Source organism: Acanthochromis polyacanthus, chromosome 20 (genome assembly GCF_021347895.1).
Source record: "Acanthochromis polyacanthus isolate Apoly-LR-REF ecotype Palm Island chromosome 20, KAUST_Apoly_ChrSc, whole genome shotgun sequence".
Taxonomy (NCBI): domain Eukaryota; kingdom Metazoa; phylum Chordata; class Actinopteri; family Pomacentridae; genus Acanthochromis; species Acanthochromis polyacanthus.
Genome location: NC_067132.1, coordinates 205,134 through 223,797, shown reverse-complemented (window position 1 = coordinate 223,797; position 18,664 = coordinate 205,134). Strand labels below are relative to the sequence as shown.

At 35.4% G+C, this 18,664-nt stretch overlaps 1 protein-coding gene across 1 annotated transcript in view; it reads right to left on the bottom strand.

Annotated features, from left to right (window-relative positions):
- Positions 1-1,066: 1,066 nt before the first annotated feature.
- Positions 1,067-18,664, bottom strand: part of LOC110947061 (protein CIP2A homolog) — a 43,843-nt gene continuing 26,245 nt past the window's right edge. Inside the window, exons 7-24 of the mRNA XM_051940426.1 lie at positions 18,575-18,660; positions 18,376-18,472; positions 15,362-15,484; positions 12,834-12,979; positions 12,676-12,751; positions 11,067-11,306; positions 10,045-10,207; positions 9,809-9,956; positions 8,594-8,693; positions 8,403-8,521; positions 7,187-7,367; positions 6,573-6,647; positions 5,633-5,743; positions 5,204-5,400; positions 3,808-3,921; positions 3,465-3,547; positions 1,602-1,741; positions 1,067-1,426 (exon numbers count right to left, since the gene is read on the bottom strand). Of these exons, the coding sequence (XP_051796386.1) occupies positions 1,280-1,426; positions 1,602-1,741; positions 3,465-3,547; positions 3,808-3,921; positions 5,204-5,400; positions 5,633-5,743; positions 6,573-6,647; positions 7,187-7,367; positions 8,403-8,521; positions 8,594-8,693; positions 9,809-9,956; positions 10,045-10,207; positions 11,067-11,306; positions 12,676-12,751; positions 12,834-12,979; positions 15,362-15,484; positions 18,376-18,472; positions 18,575-18,660 (2,346 nt within the window). The 3' untranslated portion in view covers positions 1,067-1,279. The remainder of the gene's footprint in view (positions 1,427-1,601; positions 1,742-3,464; positions 3,548-3,807; positions 3,922-5,203; positions 5,401-5,632; positions 5,744-6,572; positions 6,648-7,186; positions 7,368-8,402; positions 8,522-8,593; positions 8,694-9,808; positions 9,957-10,044; positions 10,208-11,066; positions 11,307-12,675; positions 12,752-12,833; positions 12,980-15,361; positions 15,485-18,375; positions 18,473-18,574; positions 18,661-18,664) is intronic.

Here is an 18,664-nt window from a genome sequence, read left to right as displayed (position 1 = left end):
ATGAAACTTGTTTTAAATTTTTAAAAAGTGTCCAAAATGGCTCAAATATTGTGCAAAATTACTCAAAAGTCATCTAAAATGACATGAAACTTGTTCTAAATGATTAATAATTGTCCAAAATGGCTCAAAAAATGTGCAAAATTACTCAAAAGTTGTTTAAAATGACATGAAACTTGTTTCAAATGATTACAAATTGTCCAAAATGGCTCAAAAATTGTGCAAAATTACTCAAAAGTTGTTTAAAATGACATGAAACTTGTTTCAAATGATTACAAATTGTCCAAAATGGCTCAAAAATTGTGCAAAATTACTCAGGAGTCGTTTAAAAATGACATGAAAATTGTTATAAATGATTAAAAATTGTCCAAAATGGCTCAAACATTGTGCAAAATTACTCAGAAGTCGTTTAAAAATGACATGAAACTTGTTCTAAATGATTACAAATTGTCCAAAATGTCTCAAAAATTGTGCAAAGTTACTCAGAAGTTGTTTAAAAATGACATGAAACTTGTTCTAAATGTTTAAGTAATGTGCAGAAAGACCCAAAATTTGTCCATAATTACTTTAAAGTTAGTCAAAAATAGTTCAGAATCACTCCAAAGTCATCTAAAATAACATAACATCTGCGGTGAATGATTAAAAATGGTCCAGAATTACTCAAAAGTCATCAAAAATGCCATGAAATCTGTTCTAAAATGGTTAATAATTGCACAAAATCTCTCAAAAGTCATGCAAAGTGACACGAAATGTTGTAAATGATTAAAATGTGTCCATTATTACTTAAAAGTTATCCAAAAGGAAATGAAACCCATTTTAAGTTATTGAAAATTTGGCCAAAATGACTGAGAAATCGTCCAGAATCACTCCAAAGTCATCTAAAATGACATTATACGAGTTGTAAATGATTAAAAGAGGAACTTGTGTACATTTTTCTACAGATATTTCGGCCCCCTTTGCTGCTGTCAGGCCATAAATCTCCACACTGAATGACTGATGTCTCCTGATATAAAACAATAAAGGTTTTTCCAGTTTGCAAAGACAAACAAGTCGCGCAAACGAACATGAATCTGATCTGGAATCTGGAACAGATCCATCATTTATTCACTAAACAATAAAAACAGACACACACAAGACAAACATTTAAACGTTTAACACACAGGTTTAACAGAGTTCATCTAGTGTGTTTTATTAACTGTAAAATGGTTCATTTGAGCTTTAAAAAAGTCCATGAATGTTTTTAAAATCGAGTTTTTCCTCAGGAACTCATCTGCTTCGCTGCTCAGAGCGACAGGTTGACGTCGTTCTTCATCTTCCCGCTGCTCAGGCTGTGGATCATCGCGATCATCGCCGAGTGTTTGTTCAACTCGTCCTCCTTGTGCTTCAGCTTCGCCTCCAGCTGACTCTTCTGCAGCTCCAGAGACGACGCCTGGAAAGCAAGAAATGACTGTCCATAAAGCTGCCCATAATCACCCAGAAGTCATCTAAGTTCACATTACACCAGTCTGAAATTATTAAAAACTGTCCATAATTGCTCAAAAGTTCTCATTAGAATGTTAGAAAGTTTCGGGGCTCTAAAGACAAAAACAGACGTCCGGGTTCACCTTGATGCTGGCGTCCTTCCTGGCCTGCTCCGTTTTGTTCAGTTCCTTCCTCAGAACGTCCACCGTGTCCTCCAGCTCTCTCCTCTCCTGGTCTTTCTCCTTCACTTTGTCCTCCTCGGCCTGAAGTTCAACACGCAGACCTGCCAGAAACACAGAAAAGGTTTGATTTTGTCCAAAATGACTCACAAGCGATCCAAAAATTACACAAAAGTCATCTAAATTACATTAAACCTGTTCTAAAATTACTCAAAAATGGTCCAAAATGACATCACACCTGTTTGAAATGATTAAAAATTGTGTAAAGTTACTCAAAAGTCACCTACAATGACATTACACATGTTCTAAATCATTAAAAATAGTCTAAAATTATTTTAAAATGGTCTAAAATTACATTACACCTGTTCTAACTTATTAAAAATTGTCAGTAATGACTCAAAAACGGTCCATAAATGACATGACACCTGTACTAAAGCATTACAAATTGTGATGACTCAAAAATCCTCTAAGTTGATATTACACCTGTTCTAAATGATTAAAATTTGTCTAAAATTATTTAAAAATGAGAGCACACCTGTTCTAAATGATTAAAATGTATCTAAAATTATTTAAAAATGAGAGTACACCTGTTCTAAATGATTAAAATTTGTCTAAAATTATTTAAAAATGAGAGCACACCTGTTCTAAATGATTAAAATGTATCTAAAATTATTTAAAAATGAGAGTACACCTGTTCTAAATGATTAAAATGTATCTAAAATTATTTAAAAATGAGAGCACACCTGTTCTAAATGATTAAAATTTGTCTAAAATTATTTAAAAATGAGAGTACACCTGTTCTAAATGATTAAAATGTATCTAAAATTATTTAAAAATGAGAGTACACCTGTTCTAAATGATTAAAATGTATCTAAAATTATTTAAAAATGAGAGCACACCTGTTCTAAATGATTAAAATTTGTCTAAAATTATTTAAAAATGAGAGTACACCTGTTCTAAATGATTAAAATGTATCTAAAATTATTTAAAAATGAGAGTACACCTGTTCTAAATGATTAAAATGTATCTAAAATTATTTAAAAATGAGAGTACACCTGTTCTAAATGATTAAAATGTATCTAAAATTATTTAAAAATGAGAGTACACCTGTTCTAAATGATTAAAATGTATCTAAAATTATTTAAAAATGAGAGTACACCTGTTCTAAATGATTAAAATGTATCTAAAATTATTTAAAAATGAGAGTACACCTGTTCTAAATGATTAAAATGTATCTAAAATTATTTAAAAATGAGAGTACACCTTTTCTAAATGATTAAAATTTGTCTAAAATTATTTAAAAATGAGAGTACACCTGTTCTAAATGATTAAAATGTATCTAAAATTATTTAAAAATGAGAGCACACCTGTTCTAAATGATTAAAATGTATCTAAAATTATTTAAAAATGAGAGTACACCTGTTCTAAATGATTAAAATGTATCTAAAATTATTTAAAAATGAGAGCACACCTGTTCTAAATGATTAAAATGTATCTAAAATTATTTAAAAATGAGAGCACACCTGTTCTAAATGATTAAAATGTATCTAAAATTATTTAAAAATGAGAGTACACCTGTTCTAAATGATTAAAATGTATCTAAAATTATTTAAAAATGAGAGTACACCTGTTCTAAATGACTACAAATGGTCCAGAATGACCTCAAAACTGACCAAAACAATGTGAAACTTGTCCAAAAACCACTCAAAATTATCCAAAATGAGCATCAAATCTGTGGTTAAACTCCTCATTTGTGGTTGTTTGTGTCGACAGAACACAGTTAAAACCACAGAATGATTCACAGCCCTGCACTGACATAAAACCGACCTGCGATGTCGCTGTTTTTCTTCTGCAGGTCCGACTGAAGGGATTTGATTTCTTCGTCTCTCTCCTCCAACACCGACGCCATCCTGAAAGAGGAACGGAGAAGAGTCAGAAACACGGACAGATGAGATGCTGGAGTGTATTTCCAGCAGGATTTATGACTAAAAACAGCAAACAGAGGTCCTAAAATGTGTGTCAGACACTATAATATAGTGTAAGATCTGCTGAAATATTTAATCATAGGAGCTAAAATATGAGGAGCAGCTAACAGTGATGACATCAATCCTTTCTGTGGCTTATTATACCTGTTTAAAAGGATTAAAAATAGTGTAAATCATGGAGTTACTTGTCTTGCTGCAGCTGTAGAGCTTCCTGGTTCCTCCTCAGAGCTTCGTTCTGTTTGGTCAGAGAGATGTGAGCCGACTGGAGCTCCTTCAGCAGCCGCTCCGTCTCATTGAACCTGAAAACAGCACCGATAAACACAGGAAGAGACGCTTTATCATTAAAAGAACACCTGAAAACATGCTCGGGATGTGGGTTTTCCAGGGCCGATACCGATAAAGACAGATATTTGGAGCAGATATATATTAAACGTTATGTTTTAACAGCATGTTATAGCAGAGAACCTGTCATTCATAACTAGAATTCTTCATTAATAAGGGTTACCATAACGGAACATGTAAAATAGAAACTGGAGAGATTAAATGATCTCACACTACACATGTTCCAAATGATTTAAAATTGTTCACAATTATGCAAAAATGGTCCAAAATGACATTATACCTGTTCTAAATTATTAAAAAAATGGTCAAAATGACATTATACCTGTTCTAAATTATTAAAAAAATGGTCAAAATGACATTATACCTGTTCTAAATTATAAAAAATGGTCCAAAATGACATTATACCTGTTCTAAATTATAAAAAAATGGTCCAAAATGACATTATACCTGTTCTAAATTATAAAAAAATGGTCCAAAATGACATTATACCTGTTCTAAATTATAAAAAAATGGTCCAAAATGACATTATACCTGTTCTAAATTATAAAAAAAATGGTCCAAAATGACTCAAAAGTCATCTAAAATGATATTACACCTGTTCTAAATTGTCAAAAGAAATTCAAAAATGACTCAAAAATGCTCCAAAGTGACATTACACCTGTTTAAAATGATTAAAATGGTCTAAAATTGCTCAAATGTAATCTAAAATACCGCTACATAATTTCTAAATTTAACAAAAATAGTACAAAATGACTTAAAAGTCATCTAAAATGACATTACACCTGTTCTAAAATGATTAAAAATTGTTTAACATTGCTCAGAAGTCATCTAAAATGATATTATAACTGTTGTAGAGGATTAAAAAAATTTCCAAAAGTACTCAAAAGCAATTTAAAATGGCATACATTTTCTAAAATGACTAAGAATTGCCCAAAATCGCTCAAAAATCGTGGTAAATTACACATTACACCCGTTCGAAAATATTAAAAGATTGTCAAAAATGACTCAAAAGTCGTCTAAAATGACATTATACTTGCTCTAAAATAATTAGAATGTCAACAGAAAGTTCAGGATTTTAAGCTAAATTAAACCGCATCATGTAATTTAATATAAAAATCAGAAGTACGTGGCATGGCTAAACTGTCATTTTGGAATAACACTGTTCTGCATTATTGTCTGCTCAGCTGTGGATCCAGAACTTGGTGGAGCTCCATGGATGTGTGTTCTCCAGCTGCTGACCTGTTCAGCAGGCTGTTGTAGGCTCCTTTCAGGGCCTGGTGGTCCTCAGAGTCCCGCTGCAGCCGGCCGTTGTGCTGCAGCAGCTCCTCCATGTCGGCCCTGGAGCGCTGCACCTCCAGAACCTGGCCGCTCAGCTCCGCCTGCAGATCCTCCCGCCGACGCTCAGCATCCTTCAGCAGAGACGCCAGCTTACGAGCCTGAAGGCAGACGGGGAAATATAGCACATGTACAATGACACAAGGCTAAAATAGCACAAATGCTCGTGTCTTTATGCTTCATAGAGGATTAAAATTATTATTCTGTCAGTGTCAGAAGGTCTCAGTGCCAGAATTTGTCATTATCACGTTATTAAGTCTGATGTTAAACAGGAACAGAATATTTCCTGTAGTTGTTTGTAGAAAAGCTCTGGTAGGTCTAAGTTTGAGTTACCTCGGCCTCAGCTTGAGCTCGTTGGACGCGATACTGAGCGATGAGACGGTCGGCCTGAGAGAGAGCCAGAGCTTTGGCCTCCAGCAAGTCCTGCAGACGGCTCTCCTTAGACTGAATACACACAGAAATACTGATTCAGAAAAACTCCTAAATCAACAAAGACTCCTCAGATTCTCTTTCTGAAATGATTAAATCCAGTTCTTTTACTATGTAAACTTGCAGCTCCTTAAGGAAATAAACCTCAAGTAGGCGATGAAAGACTTTAATAAAAAATATAAATAATGTATGATCCGTTTTCCCTTATATTAAAAAGATAGTTTAAAGTAAACACCTGCCTGTTCACCCGCCTGCAAAAGCCCACATCTACCACAAGGTGTCACTCTTTAACTTCAGACCAATTATTTGGTCTGATTCTGGGTCACAAACCTGTCCAAAAATGATGTAAAACATGTCCAAAATGACAAAAACCTGTCCAAAATTATGTGAGACATGTCAAAATTACAAAAACACGTCCAAAATGACAAAAAACATGTCTAAAATGATGCAAAACCTGTCCACAATGACAAAAGCATGTCCAAAATGTTGTGAAACATTTCAAAAAATTATATTAAACCTGTCAAAAAAGAAAAAAAAATGTGTCCAAAATGATGTGAAACCTGTCTAACATGACAAAAACATGTCAAAAATGACAACATGTCCAAAAATGATGCAAAACATGTCCAAAAAAAGAAAAAACGTCCAGAATTATGTGAAATTTGTCTAAAATGATTAAAAATTGGTCTAAAATGACTAAAAAATACTTAAAATGTGTCTAAAATGAATCAAAAATGTCTGGAATATTTCAAAAACTGTCTAAAATGGTTCATAAAAATGTTCAAAATGTCTTTACACCAAAAGATGTCACTGTAAATTGACGTTTTTATCCAACAAACTCACTCACCGTAAACGCAGAAAGCTTCTGTTCATAAACGTCGATGATCTCAGAAACATGTGAGTCCTTTGCCTGCTCCTGCAGCTACAAACAGCAAAAAGACAAGTGAAAACTACTGTAAGAATGAGGAAATAATTACATAAAATAAAAATTTAGACAGTCTATGACTCATTTCTTTCATTTGCAATTGTGATAACTGCAAGACAGAAACTATCTGGTCTGATTCTTGGTCAAAAATAATTTTTTTCTCTCTCAAACTGTTTTATCTGAATATTTTTAAGGGTCAACAAGAGAATAAATAATCTAGAAATTAACTGTTAGATTTACAATTCCTGAAATTTCAGTGCATTGCCTAAAAACATAGCTCAGTTATGTACTTTTTTAATCACATTAATTCATTTAAAACACGTTCACACACACAGATCCAAATATTCACAGAATTTACAACATATTCTGAAAGGAAAGTTTAAGAAAAACACTTTTGAGAGACATTGCACTTGAAAAATTGCATAATACATAAATAAATAACAATATCGCACAAAAATGCTTCTTCAGGATTAATTTCTTCCACTAATCAGTAAACATACAGGAGCTTTTCAGTGTTAAATAATCTCATGTTTTACCTCCAAACCCGTCTGTATCTTCTCCACCAGGCTGTGAACACTCCTGCTGGAAGCGCTGGACGAATCCAACACGCTGGTGTTTATCCTGGGAGGCGGGACTTCCTGCACGGCGACGCGCTTGACGGACAGCTCGGCCTCCCTCTGGCGATAGGCGTTGTTAGCGGCGATGCTTTCTCCCAGACTTGAGAAATAAGATTTGGTAAACAACAGTTAAATACAGTTACAAGGATAATTAGTTTATTTCAACCTGTTGTCCAAAATGACTCAAAAAGTGTCAGAAATTATGTAAAACTAATCCAAGATGACATAAAATGTGTCCAAGATTAGCATAAAATACACAATAATTCGAAAACTGTTGAAAATGACTCAAAATCTACGTAATTTTGGTCCAAAAAAATCAGCTAAACTTGCTCACAATAACTCAGTAATTGTCCAGAATGACTCAAAATGTGTCCAAAACTAAGATCAAATGTCTGGAATAATGAAAAAACTGTATAAAATGACTCAAAAATGACTTACTACTAGTCCAAAAATTAGTTAAACTTTTCCACAGTGACTCAAAAATTGTCCAAAATGATGTGAAACCTGTCCACAGGTGTTCACAATGACCCCAAAATGACTCAGAATGTGTCCAAAATGAACAAAACATGTCTGCAACAACACAAAAACTGTCCAACATCACTTAAAAATGACCAAATGACTTCATATTGGTCCAAAAGTAGCTAAAACTGTCCACAATGACTCAAAAATTGTCCAACGTTGCTCACAAAATTATCTAAAATTATGTGAAACCTGTCAGAACAAGGCAAAAACCTGTCCAAAATGATGTGAACCATGTCCAATATGATGTAAAACATTTTCCCCTGTGTCTGGAATATTTCAAAAACTGTCTAAAATGATTCATAAAAATGTTCAAAATGACTTGAAGTTGGTCGAAATGAGCTAAATTGTCTAAAATGACTCAAATGCATCCAAGAGAAGTTAGCTAAATGTCCGTTCTCGGTGGCTAAATTCATTAACTTAAGTTTCTGGAGCTCCTGCTAATTGCTCCGCTAACCTCAATTTCTCCGAATCTCTACAACAGAAGTCAACGGTGCAAATTTAGCACGACACTTAGAGCCAGAAGAGCAACACACATCAGAAATACAGCAGGCTGAAATGCACCAGAACTCTCCTTTAAGGTTTGCCAGCAGACATGAGGATTTTCTGGACTCACACTAAGGAAGGGAAGTCTGGCAGCGGAGTGGCTTCAAACAGCAGCGACAGTCCCGTCTGGACATGTTCTCTGTGGCGGGACGTCAGGGCGAGAGAGAGGGGCGTCACCATCCTCTGGTCCTGGAGGAGAAACTGAATCAGCTAAAGAAGCAGCAGCAGCAGCAGAAGAAGAGGCGAGAACACAGCGTTTACCTGCAGCATCCTGTAGAAACTGGTCTCCATGTCCTTCACCTGCTGCCTCAGTTTGCTCATTAACTCCAGAGTCTTCAGTAGAGCTACAGCACACACATGACTGAAAGAAAAAACGCAACTTTAAGACGGAAATGCAGCAAAATGACACCACAAAAATAAATAATAATAAAAGTCACGCATTTAAAATCTTATTTATAAAAGTTCTATCTGCGAAATAAGCTTTTATACGCTGAAAATCCTACCTCACCTCCTTAAATACTGTATTTTTACACTGTAAGAAAGAGAGTATATTTACTACTGCGATTACATAAAAGCATCTTTTTGTGTATTTCTGGGAGGTTCAATTAAATGCAGAACAGTGGAATAGAATTTTAAGTGTTTAAAATGTGGGCAGTTAAAGGAACTGATTTGAATTAATTAAAAAACATGTTTTCGTCCTTTTGTAAATTTGTAACTCAGTTGTTCTGTCTCTTTTTGCTTTGTTTCATGTCGTTTGTCTCCTTTTTGTTCCTCGCTTTTGCCGTTGTGTCTCATTTTTGTAATATTTTGTCTGGTTTTTGTTGTTTTGCATTTCCTTTTTGTCTTGCTTATGGTTTTTTTTTTTGTCATTCTGTGTTTTGCCGTTGTTTTGAGCATCGGTTTTGTCATTTTGTGTTTTTTTGTCTCGCTTGTATTGACTATTTTGTCGTCGTTTTGTTTATCGTTTTTGTCATTTTTGTCTCGTTTTTGTCGTTTTGTGTCATTTTTGTCTCGCTTTTGTCATTTTTTGTCTTGTTTGTGTCGTGTGTCTCATTTTATCGTCGCTTTGCAACTTTTCTGTCGACTTATTTTATTTTAAGTTTGGAACTGGTTGTTTTTCCCGACACATGATGCATTCACAGACCGTCGGAAAGCTGAAAACCTGAAGATTCCTTCTGTTTTCACAGTTCCTCGCTGTGATAAATTTACTTAAATTTGCAGATCCTCCAAAGATAAAATCAGTGGCTAGTTTTGGGGTTCAGAAGCAGAATCCCACTGCTTTCATTATGAAAAAGATTTTTAAAAATGTTCCTTGCTTGTAAAAACGAGAAACACCGAACACAGCGTATTTGTATGACTCATCCCGACAGTTTCTATTTCATGAACCTGTGATCGTAACACCCACAGAGTTGGAGTGACACGCTTAAAAGTCAGAGAAATGTGAGAATTTGCGGTGAACCTGTTGGTCAGACTCACCTGAGGTCGTCGTCAGAGCCGGGATGCAGGCAGGTGATGGGGCTGTTGCTATGACAACAGGAGAGCAGGGCTTCGACCCGGGAGAGGCAGAGCTGAGCGCTCACCTGACGGGACACCAAAGATCTGGTGGAGTCCTCGGTGCACAGGAGTGGAAGAGTCAAGGCTTCAAAGCAAACAAAAAACGCATCAATGCAGACAAAAACATCAGAGCAGCTGAGGAGGAGGTAAAAGGATATTTAGCAGCAGACTGGTGACGTGGGTGATTCGGTGGCAGTGTTTTCTGACGTGAGCGTCTCCTTGAGCAGGATCGAGGCCCTTCAGCAGCTCAAACAGGACTGGGAGCAACATTTCCACGAAGCTCAGCATGGAATCAGGCATGGTGTCTGCAGCCAAGGCCTCCTGGATGGAGAGGAAAACCAGAACAGGACCATAAAAGTCACATTAGGTCGATTAAAATTCAAATTAAACACAGGAAAAGCTGCAACACAGCAGAAACCAAAAGAAATGTGCTGTCCGCAAAAGAGCGTGAAGAAATGCAAACGCAATGCCTCATTTTGTAAACATTTTGGATTGTTTTACTCCACATTGAGCTGAAATTTTATATGAATAAAAGCAGAGAACTAAAGGAATGAAAGAGAAAGTTTGACACCTAGTTGGCCTCGTTGGGCGATGCTGTGAATATTACGATCGGTTCATACTGTAACGTCCGACGGGGGGGTCATGTCGGTACGAATATTCGGATCTCAAAATTAATATTCAGATACCACCGTCACGACTGAATATTCAGATATTCGGGTCCAGTCGTACTAGAAAGTTTAAAAACTAAAGAATAAGACTGAGGGTTAAAATTAGAAACAAAAAATCTAAAAAAAAAAAGGAGTGACGACATCACACCAAAGAACCATTCAGCTAAAAGTAAGTTAACAGAAGGAGCTGAAGAGAATAGTGGTGCTTATATTTGGGTTTAATTGAATGGTTCAAAACCAGAGATCAGGATTCACTGCTGCAGTGAAATTTGCTTTACTTAGATGACTTTATTAGGACGGAAATTAAGTTATTACAGCAGCACGGATATTCAATAAAAGGGTAAACAATAAAACAACACAGAAGATTAGGGTGTAAATAAAAATAAAACAGAATAAAAATGAAGTAAGCTCAAAATACATGAAGTATGACAGAGAAAAAATCCACAAGTGTAGCTTTAATGTGCAGTTTTGTGGCTGGATGGAACCTGTGAACGGTGTGAAATCTGTCCTACCTCCAGCAGCTCATTCAACAGCTGCAGAGCCTGCAGCGAGCAGCGTTCGGCGCCCTCCACAGGCGAGCTCAGCCACTGCACCAGAGCCAGGCCGTCCTCTGCTTTCCGTCCACCCTCCACTCCTGCCCCCTGGCGGCGGCCGGCAGCTCTGAGTTTGGGTCCGGCCGGCTTAAAAACCACCTGGCAGAGCAGCGAGCGCAGACCGGAGACGCTGCACATGGCCAGGAGGAGCTCCAACACCTGCAAATAATGCGTATAAATAAGGATTTTATTATTTAGAGCAAAATTAACGAAAGCAGAGCAACTTCACCTCATTTTAGAGCAACTTTAACTGAGAGCAACTTTAACGAAAGCAGAGCAACTTCACCTCATTTTAGAGCAACTTTAACTTAGAGCAACTTTACCTCATTTTAGGGCAACTTTAACGAAAACAGAGCAACTTTACCTCATTTGAGTGCAACTAACTTAATTTAGAGCAACTTTAACGAAAGCAGAGCAACTTTAGCTGATTTTAGAGCAACATTAACGAAAGTATAGCAACTTTAACTCATTGTAGAGCAACTTTAACTCATTTTAGAGCAACTTTAATGAAAGTAGCGCAACTTTAACTCAGTTTAGAGCAACATTAACCAACGTAGTGCAATTTTAACTCATTTTAGAGCAAATTTTACTCATTTTAGAGCAACTGTAACTCATTTTAGATCAACATTAACAAAAGAAGAGCAACTTTAACTCATTGTAGAGCAATTTTAACTCATTTTAGAGCAACATTAACAAAAGAAGAGCAACTTTAACTCATTGTAGAGCAACTTTAATGAAAGTAGAGCAACTTTAACTCAGTTTAGAGCAACATTAACCAACGTAGTGCAATTTTAACTCATTTTAGAGCAACTTTTACTCATTTTAGAGCAACTGTAACTCATTTTAGATCAACATTAACAAAAGAAGAGAAACTTTAATTCATTTTAGAGCAATTTTAACAAATTTTAGAGCAACTTCAACTCATTTATGAGCAACTTTAATGAAAGTAGAGCAACTTCAACTCATTTTAAAGCAATTTTAATAAAAGTAGAGCAACTTTACCTCAATTTTAACTAATTTCAGAGGAACTTTAGCTCATTTTAGAGCAACTTTAACGAAAGCAGAGCAACTTAACCTCATTTTAGAGCAACTTTAACTCATTTTAGAGCAACTTTAACAAAAGTAGAGCAATTTTAACTCATTTTAATGCAACTTTAACTCATTTTAGAGCAATTTTAACAAATCTTAGAGCAATTTTAACACATTTTTGAGCAGCTTTAAATAATATGGAGCAACTTTAATATGGAGCAACTTTAAGTATCTACATACCTTAAAAGGTTAGAGCAACTATGGAATGTCTCTATAGGGGTCCAGAGGAACATTTCCAGCAACCATCACTCCTGTGTTCTAATGCTACATTGTGTTAGCTAATGGTGCTGAAAGGCTCATTGATGATTAGAAAACCCTTGTACAGTTATGCTAGCACATGGATAAAAGTGAGAGCCTTCATGGAGAACATGGAATTATCTGGCTAGCGAACGGTAGTGTATGTGGACAGAGAATTCCCTAACGTGTGGTCAAACCTCACCTTGGCGGCTGAATCGGGGTCTTTAGAACGCAGCAGTCCTAAGACCTGAGCCACACATGCTGAGAAGTGCTGATACCTACAAACACAGGACAATACAGCACAGTGAGCTTTGAAGCTAACCTCTAAGGCTAAACGCTCGGTGTGGGAGACTCGTGTACCTCGTGAGGTAATCTGCTATTTTGGGGTTCTTCAGCAGGTCGACCAGGAGGTCAACTGAGTATTTTCTGGTCAGAGTGCCGTCGCCGTTCACGATGATGTTGAACACCAGCTGGAAGGTCTGGTGGATGTTCTTGGCATCGAAGAGCTGATAAGAGAAAACGCAAATTCAGTAACGGGACAACATGCTGAGCGTCAACGACAGGGATCTTAGTAATTTTCTCAGTAGAGATTAAAATCTGAAGTGAGAAGAGGAACTCAGAAAAAGGAAACAGGCAAAATGACGCCTACGGACACAGAAATAGTCTCTGATGCTACAGATCGAGAATAATAAAAGTCTCAGTCAGTATTTAAATGAGTTCTCTGCTTCACTCGTGAGAAAATGAAGGCTCTGTTTACACTTCTCATTTTCTGTGACTAATCTGCTTCACAAGTCCTTCTGATAAGACATAATTGACTTCAATTTCAGCTTCTCGGAAACACAAGAATTTACATAAAAGACACAGCTGTTGTTGAACTTTCGTACAGAGGAACAAGAGACAAACACTGACGAGGAAAAAGAAAGTTGCATGGAAATATCTCAGACAGAACAACGCTGAGCAGATACAGGTTCTCTGCAACATCCTTTTAGGGTTATTTTGATAAATGTCATGATTTGAGTCACAATTTTAGTCCATTTTTGCAAACAAGAGTATGATTTGTAGACTGAGTTAGCTCCATCATTGTTTAGTAGTGGCCTATTTTAACTTAATCAAAAATTTTATATCTATGTGTGCGGCACAACAAATTAGCTTCATCATTTAAATCAACATATGACGAGCAAAAATTCAGATCTCAATGTAATCCAATGCAAAAAACAATTTCAGACGTCTTTATCGGTGTTATGCTAATTAATAGATGTTCTAAACAGCGTTTATCAGAATTATTCTGTATCTTTAATGCAAATAAACTCCTCTCTAATCATCTTAGAATGATTCAGTCTTTCCAACTTGAATTATTCAAGTAATCTGCTGAAAACTGTCGGAATTTTAGATGAAAATCATGAATATTTTGCAGAAAAACGAAACATCAGCTCTACATTTAAGACTGGATGTGCTTAAAAATCAACATCCAGATTGCTTTATTTCTGTTAAATCAATAAGTAACAACACCTGACTGCTTATTAATACAAGCGGACGTTTGAGTCTGCTTTAGACACCGAGATCAAAGTTTCCGTTCAGGTACTGCCATGTTGCTAATGCTAATGCTAGCAGCCAGAAAAAAAAAACCAGGAGCTTCTTTCCTCTCTCTCTTACTTCATGACAGTTTTAGTTGACAAAAGAAGCTGAAAGCAACCTAGTCTTTGCAAAAAAGTTGTCTGTCACCATTTTGATACAAGATTCCTTTTCAAAGCGAGGGGATTTTTGACTTTATATGAACATTCCAGTAATTTAGGACAGTTAAGATGCAAATGACAGCTGAAACTACCCACGTACAGAGCTGAGCTAATGTTTCACACCAGCCAGTGTGAGGTGTTAACCACCGCTGCACTAAATTAACAGTACTGCTGATTACCACTGTAGTGTTTAATGTTTCTGTAATGGTTAATCCGCCAGCATGTGCGAGCTCTTTAATGCTAAAATAGAATTATTGCTGTTCTGAATGGATTTTCTCATTAAAAATAGCAAAGCACATTATTATTTTTTGATTGAGATGATAAATTACAGCTATTTGTTTGCATTCCTGAACAGAAAAACATATTTTACTGCATAAAAACAAAGCAGGCTGTTATCAGGGCCCAATAGAAAACAAAGCACTAGTTGTTCCAGTTTGTTATTTGAAAAATACATAAAAATATAATTTTTTAGCTTGGAACAAGTTTTATAAAGATTTCTAAGATATTTGCGTTTTCTTGTTTTTATGACAGGGGGTCTAAGAAATGCGTCAACCCTTAGATCAGGGGTGTCCAACATGAGGCCCGTGGGCCAAAAGTGGAACTCCAGAGGGTCCAGTCTGGTCCACAAAGTGTAAAAATCACAGAGAAGACATTAACTGCAGGCTGTAAATTAGTAAAACTATAAATTTAAAATCATTTCTAGACCACGACACGTTGAAATTCGAGATTGCTCATTTTTGTTTTGTCATTTTGTGCCTCATTTTTGTAATATTTTGTGTTGTTTTGTTGCTTTTTTCTAACATTTTGATGATTGAAAAAGAAGAATATGACACAGAACAGCAGCAGAATGTCGACATCCATTTTGTTCACATTTTTCCACTCTTTTCCTCCAAAGCTGTGCATTTTATCACCTTTTCTATGACATTACCGGTGATGGGATAGTTAATTATCACAATGTCTTTAAAAGTATTATTAAATGCAATGATATTAAAAACATGGTTTTTTGAGAAATAGCTGGAATGTGAAATTGTAAAAACTTTAAATGTACAAAGATATTGTAAGAAAACAACCTCACCGGGTTTAAGCACTGCATACGTGGAACATTAAATGGGTAAAATGTGCTCTAAATGTGCCACAGGGTTGTTTCCTGTTTACCTTTTCACCGACTTTCTCGTTCAGAGTGAGGCTGGCCAGGATGGACAGCGTGAAGACCACCACAGTCAGACTGTTGTGAGCCAGGAAGTTGATCAGTGTGCGGTAGAACGGCTTCACATTGTCCTACAAACACACACATACATACATATACATATCATCCACAAGAATCTGGATATTTTAAGCAGCCACCAGCTGAGAGTGATTTAGATGTTGTCTGCTTCCTTAAAAAGACTCAGTCAGTTGTTTGGTCTTCAGATCAACACTTACCAGTATGAATTACTTTTCAGTATGATTGATTTGTTACATGAACACTGGAAAAACTAATAACACTTAAGCAATATAGAGCAACTTTAACTAATATAGAGCAACTTTAACAAATGTAGAGCAACTTTAACTAATATAGAGCAACTTTAACTAATATAGAGCAACTTTAACAAATGTAGAGCACTTTAACTAATATAGAGCAACTTTAACCAATATAGAGCAACTTTAACTATATAGAGCAGCTTTAACCAATGTAGAGCAACTTTAACTAATGTAGAGCAACTTTAACCAATATAGAGCAACTTTAACTAATATAGAGCAACTTTAACTAATATAGAGCAACTTTAACAAATGTAGCGCAACTTTAACTAATATAGAGCAACTTTAACTAATATAGAGCAACTTTAACAAATGTAGAGCAACTTAACTAATATAGAGCAACTTTAACCAATATAGAGCAACTTTAACAAATGTAGAGCAACTTTAACTAATATAGAGCAACTTTAACTAATATAGAGCAACTTTAACAAATGTAGCGCAACTTTAACTAATATAGAGCAACTTTAACCAATATAGAGCAGCTTTAACCAATGTAGAGCAACTTTAACCAATGTAGAGCAACTTTAACGAATATAGAGCAACTTTAACCAATATAGAGCAACTTTAACCAATACAGAGCAACTTAAACGTATATATAGGAACTTTAACTAATATAGAGCAACTGTAACTAATATAGAGCAACTTTAACTAATATAGAGCAACTGTAAACTAATATAGAGCAACTTTAACCAATATAGAGCAACTTTAACAAATGTAGAGCAACTTTAACCAATATAGAGCAACTTTAACAATGTAGAGCAACTTTAACCAATATAGAGCAACTTTAACGAATATAGAGCAACTTTAACCAATGTAGAGCAACTTTAACTAATATAGAGCAACTGTAACTAATATAGAGCAACTGTAACTAATATAGAGCAACTTTAACTAATATAGAGCAACTGTACCTAATATAGAGGCAACTGTACCTAATATAGAGCAACTTTAACCAATATAGAGCAACTTTAACAAATGTAGAGCAACTTTAACCAATATAGAGCAACTTTAACAAATGTAGAGCAACTTTAACTAATATAGAGCAACTTTAACGAATATAGAGCAACTTTAACGAATATAGAGCAACTTTAACAAATGTAGCGCAACTTTAACTAATATAGAGCAACTTTAACTAATATAGAGCAACTTTAACTAATATAGAGGAACTTTAACCAATGTAGAGCAACTTTAACTAATATAGAGCACTTTAACGAATATAGAGCAACTTTAACCCAATGTAGAGCAACTTTAACTAATATAGAGCAACTTTAACTAATATAGAGCAACTGTAACTAATATAGAGCAACTTTAACTAATATAGAGCAACTGTACCTAATATAGAGCAACTTTAACCAATATAGAGCAACTTTAACAAATGTAGAGCAACTTTAACCAATATAGAAGCAACTTTAACAAATGTAGAGCAACTTTAACCATATAGAGCAACTTTAACAAATGTAGAGCAACTTTAACTAATATAGAGCAACTTTAACGAATATAGAGCAACTTTAACCAATATAGAGCAACTTTAACCAATATAGAGCAACTTTAACTAATATAGAGGAACTTTAACTAATATAGAGCAACTTAAACAAATATAGAGGAACTTAAACAAATATAGAGGAACTTTAACTAATATAGAGCAACTTTAACTAATATAGAGCAACTGTAACTAATATAGAGCAACTTTAACCAATATAGAGCAACTTAACAAATGTAGAGCAACTTTAACAAATATAGAGCAACTTTAACTAATATAGAGCAACTTTAACGAATATAGAGCAACTTTAACTAATATAGAGCAACTTAACTAATATAGAGGAACTTTAACCAATATAGAGCAACTTTAACCAATACAGAGCAACTTAAACGAATATATAGGAACTTTAACTAATATAGAGCAACTGTAACTAATATAGAGGAACTTTAACTAATATAGAGCAACTAAACAAATATAGAGGAACTTTAACTAATATAGAGCAACTTTAACTAATATAGAGCAACTGTAACTAATATAGAGCAACTGTAACTAATATAGAGCAACTTTAATATAGAGCAACTTTAGCAAATATAGAGCAACGTCAATCCATTTAGAGCAACTTTAATTTTGAGTACCTTAACTAATACAGAGCAACTTTAATTTATTAACAGCAACTTTAGCCAATATTCAGCAACTTAACTACTACAGAGCACCTTTAACTAATACAGAGAGCTTTAACTAATACAGAGCATCTTTAACTCATTTTTAATCACTTTAAATAATATAGAGCAACTTTAACTAATTTAGAGCAATTTGAACTAATTTCAACAGATGCAGTAAAATCAAAACTTAAACTCCTTTCCATTAGTCTGAACGGAAAATATTCCACTTTCTCAACTTTGGCCAATGTATGACGAAACAAGCGTCTCACGTTGAGCTGTTTTGTTTATGAAACACTGAGAAATATCCATCCATCCTCTATACACCGCTTTATCCTCACTAGGGTCACGGGGGGGTGCTGGAGCCCATCCCCACTGAGAAATAATAATAATAAAAATGCCAAGTTTCTGTCAAATAAATGAACTCAGACTGCAGGCAGGACAAAGTAAACAGACTGACAGATGAGCTGTTAAAGCTGGTCACGTCTCGATGAAATGACTCAGCAGAGACTCACCAGGGACTTGAGGTGGCTCTGCACCGAGTGGTTGTCGCGACACAGGTTGGCCATGAGACCGAGGCACGGCATGATGACGTCATCACTGTGAGACTGTCTGTGGTTGGAGATGGAAGGCGAGACACGGTTAGCTGAAACCAAACAGTAGCAGCGGGCGTTTCCGTTGACTGTACCGTACGAGGGCAGATGCGGTTCTTACATGTTGGTCATGAGAAACGCTACGAGCTCGGGGATGTAGTTTGTTGACTGGAAGATGCGAGCGTTGTACGTCAGTTTCTGCAGCACCTGC